General features: G+C 37.2%; 3 protein-coding genes across 3 annotated transcripts; 2 read left to right on the top strand and 1 right to left on the bottom strand.

Annotated features, from left to right (window-relative positions):
* Window positions 1-246: 246 nt before the first annotated feature.
* Window positions 247-6,522, top strand: LOC132045357 (uncharacterized). The gene is made up of 5 exons (XM_059435938.1): window positions 247-890; window positions 2,609-3,542; window positions 3,706-4,230; window positions 4,954-5,403; window positions 6,119-6,522. The coding sequence occupies exons 1-5, from the start codon at window positions 397-399 to the stop codon at window positions 6,437-6,439; spliced, it is 2,724 nt and encodes a 907-aa protein (XP_059291921.1). The 5' UTR covers window positions 247-396; the 3' UTR covers window positions 6,440-6,522.
* Window positions 6,523-8,569: 2,047 nt separating this feature from the next.
* LOC132045351 (stem-specific protein TSJT1) lies at window positions 8,570-10,681 on the top strand. Its single transcript, XM_059435925.1, has 4 exons — window positions 8,570-8,974; window positions 9,428-9,668; window positions 10,132-10,252; window positions 10,334-10,681. Exons 1-4 carry the CDS (start codon window positions 8,769-8,771, stop codon window positions 10,525-10,527), a joined length of 762 nt encoding a protein of 253 aa, XP_059291908.1. The 5' UTR covers window positions 8,570-8,768; the 3' UTR covers window positions 10,528-10,681.
* An 846-nt stretch (window positions 10,682-11,527) lies between these two features.
* LOC132047765 (anther-specific protein TA-29-like) lies at window positions 11,528-12,550 on the bottom strand. The gene has a single exon (XM_059438760.1). It carries the CDS (start codon window positions 12,548-12,550, stop codon window positions 11,528-11,530), a length of 1,023 nt encoding a protein of 340 aa, XP_059294743.1.
* Window positions 12,551-13,791: the final 1,241 nt, after the last annotated feature.

The raw sequence follows: 13,791 nt of genomic DNA, 5'->3' as shown, positions 1-13,791 counted from the left end.
TACCTATCCTAAAAAAAATGTTATTTTTTCTATATTTAGAAGTAATTTAACTTTATAAAATGATTTACAGTCACATAAATATATAAGATTTATTTTGGATCATAAATTTTAAAAGTTTCTTTTTATTTTTAAATTTCGTACTTAATCAAATGGTGTCACATAAATCGAGACGGCGAGAGTATATGTTACACCGAGACAAAACGGCGAGAGTATATGTTACACGGAGACAAAATACTAAATAAATTACTCCACTAATTAAGAAGTTTGACATAATTGGCAGCTTACATTACCACCGTGTAGCTGAACGCAACAGATCCAAACCCACCCTTCCCTCCATTTTAGAGTAACCGGATAACGCACCATCACTCACCAAAAAAATTCAAAACTTCATCTTCAATGAATCTCTTCAACTTCACCTCCAAATCCAACAATCTCTTCACCAATCATCTCCCTCCACGTCACAACCGCCGCCTTCCAACTCGGTTGTCCATCATCCGGTTCTCATCCGAGTCAACTCAGAGAGTCAAACTCGCCGAGTCACTTCAATCAGATACCTTGAAGCTTCTAGAATGGCCCGCCGTGTGTCGCCAGCTCACCGACTTCACGTCCACATCCATGGGATACGCCGCCGCAGAGTGTGCTAGGGTTCCGGTGGGTAAAACTCCTGAAGAGAGCAGGAAACTCCTCTCTCAGACCACCGCTGCCGTGGCGGCACCTAGGCCGTTGGATTTCGATGGAATTGGGGATGTATCGCCGATTGTTGATGCTGCCGTTGGTGGAGGAATGCTATCTATTCGTGAAATTTGCTCTGTGAAACGGACATTGGTAGCGGCGAGATTATTGCAAAAACAGTTGGAGGAGATTGCTTTGCAGGATGATTTTTCTGAAAGGTATATTGATGTATTTAAATACTCAAGTAGTCTACTTTTTCCACAAAAGAAATTTCTTTTTTGTTGCTTACAAGCATTGCATTATTTTGTTGGCATTCTTACACAAAATGTACAGCCCAAACAAAATAGTTTACACCTTGCATAGCCCTATAATTATTTATACTTGGACTAGCCAACACATGTTTACATTCATTTTTTGGAAGTCAAATCTCTTTCAATATTAGTATATTTTTTTTTTTTTTTTTTTTTTTTTATCTTCTTCCCCGAGAATCCTCTTCATTTTTTCATTTTCATTTTTCAAATTGATATTGCATGATTTATAAACGTGTATATACATTACATATATGTCCTTATACATTATATATACATTGTATAGATAATGTATTTGCTCTGTATAACTAACTATGCATGAATAATATATCTGTATACCAGTTTCAAAAAAAAAAAAAATCTGTTTTATATAACTATATATAAATAATGTATCTATACTGTGTAACATTGTATACATATAGTTATATACTATTATACAAGAGAGCACCGTCAATAGAAACTGAGTGATAATCCAAACACTAGAAGAATGGAAGGCAGATCTAAACCCTAGAGCACTTTCAATCTCAACCATAATTTGTTGCTCCCCCAAATCCAACCAAACGATGAAGGAAAAATATGGCTACTGGTTTGGGTGAATACACAACAACAAAACGAGACTTGGGTAAAGGAGGGAAAGAAGATGTAATGAAAGAGAAAAAAGGGATAGGGAATTGGAGGAAGTCATGTGGAAGAGAGAAGAAAGAGGAGTGGGGATCAGTGTTTTAAGAAGCAGATGGTTGAAGTGTTAAAATAGAGCTCAACCGGGAAAAATGTAATAGTTGGGCTAATATCGGTTAACTAGATGGCCAACTGGCACCTCTAGGTAATTATCTCTATTTTGTTTGTTGTTCTACGTTGAAGTTATTTGGTGTTGGATTATTCTGGTCCGAGACTTGTATGTATAAGTACAGTATAAGGTGTAAAGAACCTCTGGTTTTAGATGATAGGGTAGTCCCACGAGATTTAAGGAAATTGCATGTTAGGATCTGGTTCAGCTAGCCCAAGAGCAAATGATTCAATAGCAAACCATGTCTCCACAGAGTTAAGCTTATGTTAATTTATATATAAGAATGGCTTTTTTCATAACTCAAAAGCCTTAAGATAACAGTTAGAGCCTTTTTTCCTAACAGATAGCAAAATCTTGACAATAGTTCTGGATTTGGGTCAAAAGAATTGCCGATAGCTGAAGTTTCTATCTGAAAATCAAATATATTAAATGGTTGGTGGCTATCTATCTGGGGAACTAGAAAGCTTAATTTCCATGTTGTTCAAAAAGTAAGAGGTGAAAGACAGTTTATCTGATGAATATACAATTGGCAATCTTCCAACAGAATTGTAGGAAGTGGCAAAGTATGGTCTTATGGATATCTTCTTCCAAAACCTTTCTTGCATTTACATGAGGTTGTGGTGCTTTTTGAAAGATTAGTAAAATGCAGGCTTCAAAGATGAATTCACCTTGAGTGTACTTGCCCCTTATTTTCTGTGCCTCTGAGAATGTGTTCCTACTCCCAATTGCAGTTAACTCAAAATGGCGAAGCATATCTGATGTGGTACTGATGGATTCTCATGAAGTGCCATTTAAATAGTATTGAGCAGTTTCATTAGAATGTCTGATTATCTTCAAACAGGTACTCTCCTCTGAAGGAAATTCTTCACGATTGTGATTTTCTTGTGGAATTGGAGCAAAAAATAGAATTCTGCATTGATTGCAGCTTTTCAGCAATCCTTGACAGAGCTAGTGAAGATTTGGAAATTATAAGATCTGAGAGAAAAAGGAACATGGATAATCTAGAATCATTGTTGAAGCAATTATCAACTCAAGTTTTTCAGGGTGGAGGATTTGACAGGCCTTTAGTAACCAAGCGCCGTTCAAGAATGTGTGTTGCTGTTAGAGCTTCCCGTAGATCTTTGCTTCCTAATGCCATAATCCTAGATACCAGCAGTAGTGGATCTACATACTTCATGGAACCTAAAGAGGCAGTTGAGTTGAACAACATGGAAGTTAAGCTTTCTAGTTCCGAGAGGATTGAGGAGCAAACAATTTTGAGTTTGCTTACATCTGAAATAGCTGAATCTAATATGAAAATAAAACACTTATTAAATAAGATATTGGAAATTGATCTTGCATTTGCAAGAGCTGCTCATGCTCAGTGGATGGGTGGCACCTGTCCAGCTTTAAGTTCAAGAAATTGTAACATATCCCAATCTGAACTTTTATCTATAAATGTAGAAGGGATACAACATCCTTTGCTTCTTGAGTCCTCCTTGAGAAACTGGTCGACTGATGTGTCCCCAGGTTCACCTGATTTGGATCAAGGAAATGATGTCATGAATTTTGAAACAAAATCTCAGACACATTTCCCTGTGCCCATTGATATTAAAATTGGTCATGGAACAAAGGTTGTTGTCATCTCTGGTCCTAATACCGGAGGCAAAACGGCTTCAATGAAGACTCTAGGACTGGCTTCTATGATGTTGAAGGCTGGCATGTATTTGCCTGCCCAAAATCAACCAAGGCTGCCATGGTTTGATCTCATTCTGGCAGACATTGGAGACCATCAGGTACTTGATATTGTTATACTCCTTTCTTCCCCCATCATCCATCTCAGCTGTATATCTTTTTTTAATCTTAGTCCAGCCGAGATTCCCTTTCCTTCTTCATTGTTTTGTTTTCGTTCACGCCATCTATCTGACAAATTGGATTTTTTCATTTTTCCTGTTGAAGTCTCTGGAACAAAGTCTGTCAACCTTTAGTGGGCACATTTCACGGCTTCGTCAGATTCTGGAAGTTGCTTCTACAGAATCTCTAGTTCTCCTTGATGAAATCGGAAGTGGGACTGATCCTTCAGAAGGTGTAGCACTTTCAGAAAGCATACTGCAATATCTCAAGGAAAGGGTTAATCTAGCTGTTGTAACTACCCACTATGCAGATTTAACTCGCTTAAAAGAAAAGGACAATCGGTTTGAAACAGCAGCAACAGAGTTTTCCTTAGAGACTCTACAGCCTACCTATCGGATTATCTGGGGAAGCATGGGAGAATCAAATGCCCTAAATATTGCAAAATCAATGGGCTTTGATGAGAGAATAATTGAGCGAGCAGCATTATGGGTGAACAAATTGACACCAGACAAGCAACAGGAGCAGAAGGGATTACTTTATCGATCACTAATTGAAGAAAGAGACAGACTAGAATCTCAAGCAATGGAAGCTGCTTCTCTTCATTCAGATATTATGAATATTTATAATGAGGTATCTTTCTGATGCTTCTCTTGAGGATTTAGTACATAATCCCATTCATTTAACCGTGGTACAAACTCAATAAACTTACAGTAGATGCCAAGTGATTGCCTGAATCTTGGAGTTGGACAATTTGATGTTTGAATTATGTTTTGTTTTCAAATAAAAAGCTCCTAGAGGTGGCAGAGTTGTTTATTGAGAGAAGGAAAAAAAGGAAACAGAATGCTGAGGGGGATGAAAGGGCTAGACCTGAACTTCGTTGCCAAATACCATCTGAGAGAAAGAGGGTACCAGTTTGTTTGCTATAATCAAAACTTGTGGCTGCTATGTCAATTCAAAAAGTATGAATCATTTCCAGATGGTATCTGGATCTTCCATCTAGGCTGTGTCGTAAAGGCCATCGGAGGTCAAGGTTGAGCTGATTGCGTATATCTTTATTTGTGTGCTGTGCATCTTTTCACAATGATCCTCCGCATGAAAATTGTCGACATTAATCTACAGCAGAGTCAAGATGAAGTTGCATACTGTCATTCAGTTCAAGTTTCAAGTTCTGCTGTGTATTGCTATCTTTTGCTCCCCCTTCTTTTTGCTTGAACCAGCTATGAGAAGTCTTTTCAATTGTTTTCGTTTTAACTTCTGAACTGTCATTGATTCAGTCTCTTAGATCTGTCTTATTGCATATTATACTTGGTTATTGTCTGTTCGCTCTTTTCATTTTTTTTTCATGCAATGTAGATCAACAATGAAACACAAGATCTTGATGGACGTGAAGCAGCCCTCAAAGCAAAGGAATCACATGAAATCCAACAGGAAGTGAGAACTGTGAAAAATGAGATCCAAACTATAGTACAGCAGTTTGAGAGCCAACTCAGAAATGCAAGTGCTGACGAGATTAATCCACTTGTAAAAAGAGTGGAGTCTGCTATTGCATCGATAGTTGAAGCTCATCAGCCTAGTAAAGATTCTCTTGTCAGAGAAATAGGCCAGAGCCTTTACACACCACAGGTTGGAGAACAAGTATATGTAAAGGCGTTTGGAAATAAGTTAGCCACTGTGGTTGAGGAACCTGGGGATGATGACACTATCCTTGTTCAATATGGAAAACTAAGAGTGCGAGTGGGCAGACACAGTGTCAGACCCATTCCCCCTGATGCTTCTTCTGGTGCAGCTAACTTGAAGACCCAGGTTTGCAGAATCTAGAGTTCTTTTCTCTTTCTCCCTCTCTCTTTTGCTTGAAGTAAAAAATACACATATACACACACACACATGGAAACATAGGCACCGGTGTGAGTGAGACCATGGTGATTGAAGGTGTTAAAATAAGTGAGGTAGACCTAAGGAAGCTGTTTCCATAGATCTACATCTCTTGAAATCCATGCAAACTTAGTGAAAATTAGGGTACAATGGAAGAAGATCCATACACCTGATACCAATTACTTGGATTGAGGTTTTGTCATGTTAGTATGTTAATTTAGCTCCAGCACTAGAGTCTCTTAGTCTTGTAGAGATTTCTATATCTAATGCTAGAGAACCTTAATTTTCAAATATTTGATTGATACGGAGCGACACATTTTTTTTTGATCGTATGCATGTGAGGTGAGTTTAGGTAATTCATCACATTGTTTTCAATCGTATGCTTGTGAGGCTAGTTTTTAAGTGTTATGGAACAGTTAGGAAATTCATTGCTGAGGTTGGAAGGAACTTATAGGCCTAGCTGAGGTTGGAAGGAACTTATAAAATGAATGGAATTGCATGCTTCATTAAAGTCGAGTATCTTGAGATTTTCGTGTGAGCTGTGTTGCGCTTCACATTTATCTGATATACTACTCATGCTTTGCTGTCTCTCACTTGCTATAAAATATGGGGAATGGAAAAAAGTTAATCATGATCAATGATGTAGGTTCAGCGGATCAGGAGTCTCAGGGACCTTGGAAGTCTTTCCGGAGCAAACAACAATCAGCAGGATTCTTATGGTCCTGTGCTGCAGACATCCAAAAACACCGTAGACTTGCGTGGCCTGAGAGTGGAGGATGCTTTGCACCAGCTCAACATGGCCATCGATTCAAGAGCGCCTAATTCTGTTGTTTTTGTTATTCACGGGATGGGCACTGGGGTCTTAAAAGAGTCTGCACTTAAATTACTAAGAAATAATCCTCGTGTTGTTAAGTTTGAACAGGAAAGTCCCATGAATTATGGTTGTACAGTTGCTTATATCAAATGAAACAGTTGAACCCAGGTAAAGGTCATATACACACTGGATAATGTTATCTACAAATTTTCTAAGAGGTCATCCTCGTGAGTTTATTTGCTCCATTTTTGGTGAGGAGGTTAACTCAACGCATGTTTTTGGACTGCACAAGTTGGTCCGGTCACCATTGACATACAAATATAATAAAGAAAAAGAAAAAAAATTGGAGGGGAAAAAGACAGAAGCTTTTTTGTGAAAAATCAAGTTGGAATCTTTGATAACTAGATGGTATTAGAAGTCTAAGCCAAGTCGTTTGTGAGGGTAAGTTTCAACCAAAAACCACACAAGACCATTGTTTTCTGCTATTGGTTCTGTGACTTCTGACCCACAGATTTATTAACCTTTTATTTCAAGTGATGTCTCAATCGGGAAGTACATTATCTTCATATCTCTTCCCTATTAGTCAAATTACCAGAAAATAATGCATAACAGACGCCTTCCTCACGTCCACCTCCATAGAAGAAAAAGCTTAATTAATCATCACTGAAAGAAGTGAAAGCTTGAAAAAGACCCAAAGCATTATTATTATAGCGTCCTTTTTAAGGCTTTTTTATTTGCATAGACAAATCATATTGTTTTTAATTGGGATCAATTATCTACAAGAGTCCAATTTTGCCTGCTTCTCGAAGTGCGTAAAGTCGTACACTGCTTGCTTTAGCCTTCTGTATTTAGACAAAACTTTCTTGGCTTCTTTCTTCTGTCCTATATATTCCTGATCTAAAATGAAAACCACAACTACATCGTTACATCTGGAGCTTCAAAACCATGTTCCAAGAAATCAATCCCATCAATAAAAAGAAAGAGATATTTCTGTAAAATATATTTTCCATAAATAAAATATTAAAGTAATACGCAGTAGCGGTTTTAGGATTTTTACTCAAAAAGTTTGAAAAAAACAACAAAGCTAAATATAAGAAAATTGTTGTTTCTGGGAATCGAATCTTAGAATGCTAGAGACAATTTTGAACACCCTAAATCACTTGAGCTAACTTTTTGCATTAGTTTAGGGTATTCAAAAGTTTATATATGTACCTAAACACAATTTGTACATGTACCTAAACACAAAAAATCTATCCTCTATATACACTGTAATATTTTATCAGTAATAAGGGGTCGTTTGGTAGTTGGTTAGAGTCATGCAGGTATTAGTAATACATGAATTAGTTATGAAGAATTTATGTATTATTTTAGCTATGCAGGGTTAAATTATTCATGCATTAATTATTTCACTTTCTATTATATAAAATTATTTACACAAAAAATCGGTACAGTTGAATTTGTGTTCGTGATCAAGGACACGTGGATCAACGTAATCAAAATTATGAAGTAGCTAGTATTAATTAGCAAGACAATTGAAAGTAAAGCATAGCTAGATATGTAGCCTGGGCCTTGGAGTAGCTTCGAGCTAGAATCTCTGGGCGGTGAATCACTATAACCTCTAACGAATTAAGCAAGAAAGAGTGAATCCTAAGAATAATTCATACTTTATATTATTGTATAATGTTTTTAGATGTCTTACAATAGAATGAGTACCTCTATTTATGCTAGAGTTATGGGGTACAAATTTCATGAATCGTGCCCCTTAATTACCAATATTAATATTGTAATAAAAGGCAATAAAGGAAAATAAAGCTTAATAAAGGCTCATAAAGGCTGGAGGAAACTTGAGGTTTTCTGTAATGGTCACATCTTAAATGACGTTTGACCGATGAGTTGACATACTTCTCCGAGCCTCTTGTAATTTCTGCCTCCGAAAGCGGGTTACCAAATTATTTATCCGAAGCTTTATATGATTTTCTGGAGCCCCTCGCTTGTTGATTCGAACCTGACTTGTCCCCATCGCCACGAGTCATCTTTTGATACGTCCATATGGTGTCTACAAATTTTACCCCATACAAAAATAATAAATAACTTTCCTCATAACTTACATATATTAAATATGCGGGTGACTAAATTACAAAACAAATACCATATTAATTATATATATATATATAAATATAATTTACCTCCTAAATAGCTATCAAACCTGATGTTACTTGTGTCACCTCCGAACCAGCTACCATACGACCCCTGAGTGTCATCTTAAACAATGGACAGATGTGACAGATGTACTATCACCATTGTTGATGCCACGTCAGTACTTTGTTTTCAGTTACAACAGTCATATTTGGATAAGCATGTCAGCTACAAGTTTTCTATATTATATAAGTACCGAGAATGTGCTCTACTGGGGTTTTTATGGTTCTTGAAAAGTTTTTAGCTTGGGATTCTTGAAAAAGTTTTAGCTTTTAATTGTCCAAACATGTTGGCTGTATTTGAGCAATCTATTGGGAAACCACCTCCTGAATTGAGCATTCCTCAGGCAGGTAAACAGAAAAAGGAGGCTAAAACAAGGGAAGATATTGCAGAAAGTTTCAAATCATGGAAGCAAGACTCAACTTTTTACCACCTTTCCAATGGGAATTTCATGGCTTTTTCTCATGGCAATGAAAACCCTTCACAACCAAGGTATTGAATTTTTAGTACTGTGAATAATATGTTTTTCCAATGTCAACAGGATTAGTTTGCGTAAATGATTAGTCTGCGTGTTCCTCGACTATTCCAATTGAGAATCTGCTACCTCCCACTGGCTAACTCTAATTATCACAACTTAACTTAGTAGTGAGAATAATATTTTTCTCTTTAATAATGGTAGTGTTTGGATCAGCTTGCGCGTCCCTCAACTGTTCCAACCGAGTATCTGCCACCTTTCCACCAGATGGCGAACTTTGCCTATATCAAAACTTTTAGATAAAAAGAAATCACAATAGTTTTTTTTTTCTTTTTTTGTTTATGCTTGGATTTTTCTTTTTGCACATTATGAGTATACTAAAAGGGAGAACTTTCTTCGAAATTAGTGTTATATTTCAAGATTGGATTAATAAACAAGCTGACTAGCTTGTTTTGTTTTGTTTACATTAGGTCTATTGTGGTGATGGATGATATCTTCTGTATCTTTTCTGGTCGTTTAGACAACACCTTTGATTTGAGGAAACATTATGGTCTTTCAAGACAAGCTACAGAGGCTATGATAATGGTTGAGGCTTACAAAGTTTTAAGGGATCGGGCGCCATACCCTCCTGATCAAGTCATCAAAGAACTTGAAGGCAAATTTGCTTTCATTCTGTTTGACTCTAAAGCTTCTACTCTTTTTATTGCCAGGGTAAGTATTTTCTTTGTGTCACAGAATTGCTTTTTGAACATTCATATTAACCATTTTCATGTTCCACATCTTGATTTAATTCCTTAAAACTAATCAATACCTTTGAAGTAAATTAGCTACCATGATTGACAGAGTATTTTCATAGTTTAAGTGCTACTGGAAAGAACCCCTCTACCCACAAAGGTAGGAATATGGTTTACGTACACCCCATCCTCCCCAGACACCACTTGTGGGATCACACTGGTTATGTTGTTATTGCAGTGACAGTATAAAAATTGATTAGACAATCAAGTCAGTTCTAAGCTAATTACTGGTAAATTTCTATGATAAGCACTAATGGTGACCTGGTAAAAATGGTAACTTACCGACTATAACAGGTTAAACTACATTAATCTTTATGATGTCTGTGTATTAATGTAAATCCTTTATGAGAATAAACTTAATGTTGCTTTAAACAATCTAGGATCGTGATGGAAGTGTGCCATTACATTGGGGAACTGCTACAGATGGGTCATTAGTATGTTCCGATGATTCAGAATTCATTCAAACTTCTTGTGGGAAATTCTATACCCCATTTCCTCCAGGTTTTTAAGTCAAATCCTCAAGTTTGATTCAATCTTTTTGGATATCAAGCAGAATTTAATGTGTAAAAGCTGATTGCACAGGGTGTATCTTCATAAGTGACACTGGGCTGATAAGCTTTGATCATCCAATGCACAAAGTGAAAGCAATTGCACGCGAAGATGATGATGGAAATGTCAATGGTGTGATTTTCCAAGTGGACTTGTATACCAAACTCCACAGCATTCCACGCCGGGGAAGTGCTTCTAATTGGGCAGGTGCCACTACAGTTGAATGAGACTGAAGGCTTGAAACTTTAACGATCTTCCAACTTGAGTCATGAGTGTAATAATGTTAAATCACAACTACTGTATGACCATCTTGTTGAAATAATCTGAAATCATATGTTGCTGCAATAATGTGCTGATCATGAATCTACTGTTTTTACTAAACCCGTGTTCACTTGCCTAATAATCTTATGGCTCCATTCACGATTTTCGCATCAAACAGTATGTTCAAGCTTCTACTTTTGTTATTGATGATAGGATCAGTGAAGTAAAACATGATGAGAATCACATAATATTAGAAAGGCTCACAGGTCTAGTTGGCTGGAGCCACTGAGTAGAGCAGATTGTGACATGAAGTCTATGTGGGGAAGAAAATAGCAGCATGTGGTCTTACTTTTGTTTTCGGTTTTCAGAAGCAACTATGCCAAGGATGTTCTCTTTTTACAGTATAAGAACCCACCATGGCCAATATTGGCCTATCTTAGCTCGGGCTTGGTAACTGAAAGCTCGAACTTGACGAATGGAAGCCAGTTTTAGATCTCTTTCTCACGAGCGATAGCATGATTTAGTAGATCCCTTTGGATACAGACAATAATGTTGCTTGCTTATTCATTTTTTAATCGATAAATGTATATCCCCGCAGAATTTTTTCTGTAAAGGTAGTTAAATCAATTCAGATAATCCTTTTTTCAGTCAGAGCAGAGTTCCTTTGTGCTTCATTCGCTGACATTATCAATAACCTTTAGCACTATACTCATTTATTTCATTTTTCTTCCAATTTACTTCCTGAAATTAATATTCAGCAAGTGTTCCAAAATACAGTAGCAATTCCATGTCTACAGTGAATGAGCAGGTTTTAGCAAATTTGCCATCTTCTTATTTCCCAATCCACTGAAACAAGTTTTATTTAGTATAGGTAACTTCTTAGACAATGTATACTGTGTTCTGGCTGAAGCTACATAACTTTATTACATATATAGTTTTTTTTCTTTAGTTAGTGGAATGAGGAGCCTAGTTTATGATGTCTTCTTCTTCTGTATGCTTCTCTGATCGATGACCATCTTCCTCCTCTTCACTCCTCTCTACTGGATGATCATGTTGGTTCTCATGGTTATCAGGCATTGGAGAAACAAAGTGTAGAAGTAGTTCACTACAATCTTTACTGTCACACATATCTGGCCTACATCTGTAAGGTCCAGTAATTTTTTGTGATGATAATCCTGAGATATGGAATTCAGTGATTCTTCCACTAGGATTGTTCCCAGGACACACATAACCACATCCTGGGGGACAGCCAACATCAGGGTTAGATCCATATCCAGGGTCATCACAGCCATCGATACTGCAACCAGGGTCCTCAACATCATACTCCAAGGCATCAGAACCGCCTGCTCCTCTGCTACCACTACCACGTCCCATTCCAAAACGTCTACCTCCTCCATAATTTAGATGTTCGTGTTTGTTCTGATGTTTCCCTTGGATTGTGGAAACAAAGTGTAGAAGAAGTTCATGATTAAAATCGTTATAGACATACATATTTGGCCCTGGCGTGCATCGATATGGTCCGATGAAACGTGATAATCCTGAGACTTTGAGTTCAGTGATTTCTCCACTAGGATTGTTGGCAGGACACACATAACCACAACCAGGGGAATAGACTGGGACACCAAAACCTGGTATATAGATAGGGGAACCATAGCCAGGGACACCACAACCAGGTTGGTTGCAACCGGAGCTAGGGGCAGTAGAACCATGACCAGCTCCACCACCACCACCACCAACGCCAAATCCGCCACCACCACTGCCCCCTCCACCCCCACCACCTCCTCCACCACCACCACCGCCAATGCCAAAACCGCCACCAGCACCTCCTCCAAAGCCTTCGACATCGATATTACTCAAAGTGTGATCTTTGTGGTTGTGATGATGAGCTTCCTTAGCCTTGATTGTATGAACGCCAACAGGCTGAGCAGAACATATTGCTAAGCTTAGCAAAACCATAAAAGAAATGAAAACACATTTTGGAGCTATCATTTTAGCTAGTTTCGTTAAGAAAAGACTGAGATTTGATTAATGATGATGATGTACTGTTACACTACAAAGGGTATATATAGGGCACAAGTACTTAAACAAGAACCTGCAAGACTAAATTTTGTTGGAGCATTTCCAGGAAATTCGGGAGTTAATAGGCAAATCTGAGGCAACATTAAGGTTTCATGTATTAATTTGTGGCAAACATGTAGTTGGTGTGAGGAAGGAAGTACCAAAATTTTGTCTCACCTTGTTTTCAGTTATGGAAATATATTATGAAGCTGTGCCAGAGAAGATGTCTACTCTAGTCACTAATTCACCTAGCTGAACCTTGAATTTATGCTCGACTATCCAGTAACTGATTGGACTAGTTATCATCTTTTTTCAGGTGATCAATGTAGTAATATTTATCATGAGGTTTACATATAATTATCTTATATATAACCTGATTGTGTAAATATTTTTTACATTATCGGTGCATAAAATAAAGTCAACAACACACAATACATGTTACGCTTGATTTTCAACAGGAAAAGAAAAAGGAATTTCAATAAAGATAAGGCAAACAAAGGAAAATAAGAGTCTTGAGGCGCATGAAAAACAACATAAAGTAGCTTAATTAAAAAGAGGAAGACGGACAGAAAATCTTAAAAGAAAATAGAAAAGATGTCTTAATGGAGCAATTTTAAAGTTCCAAAATCGACGTCGAACTCTAAAGTCTTTACAATTTCTATATCATGTCCGACGTCAATTTGTTATGCATACCATGTTTGGAAAATGTCAGGTGAATAAATAGGATATTAATACTACCAATTAAATGATGTGTCTATATGCTCCTTTTCAAGTGACTTATAAATTCTTGGTTGTTCCTTTTGCCAACTACACACTAAGGGCAGGTTTGGTTGGGTGTAAAATGTGTATTAATCTGTACATACAAATTATAATTCAAGTAGCACGATTGAGATGATTTTGACATGTTCTGTGCTGATCTTAAATATATCGGTCCATAAGTAAGAAATTATAGTAAGTGTTAAATGGGGACGAGGTAGACCTAAAATCACATGGAAAAAAGTCGTCTCTAGAGACCTACAAATGTTGGGTATAAAAAATGTAGACTTAGCTAAAGATAGTAGAGCACAAGGAAAGAAAAAGATCCATATTAGTTATAGCTACTAGCTGAGTGGCATGACTATGACACATACTGAGTACTCCTAATAGCTACTAGCTGAGTCATAGCTATGACG

Source organism: Lycium ferocissimum, chromosome 2, assembly GCF_029784015.1.
Source record: "Lycium ferocissimum isolate CSIRO_LF1 chromosome 2, AGI_CSIRO_Lferr_CH_V1, whole genome shotgun sequence".
Classification (NCBI taxonomy): Eukaryota; Viridiplantae; Streptophyta; class Magnoliopsida; order Solanales; family Solanaceae; genus Lycium; species Lycium ferocissimum.
This window is presented reverse-complemented; position numbering and strand designations above follow the sequence as displayed.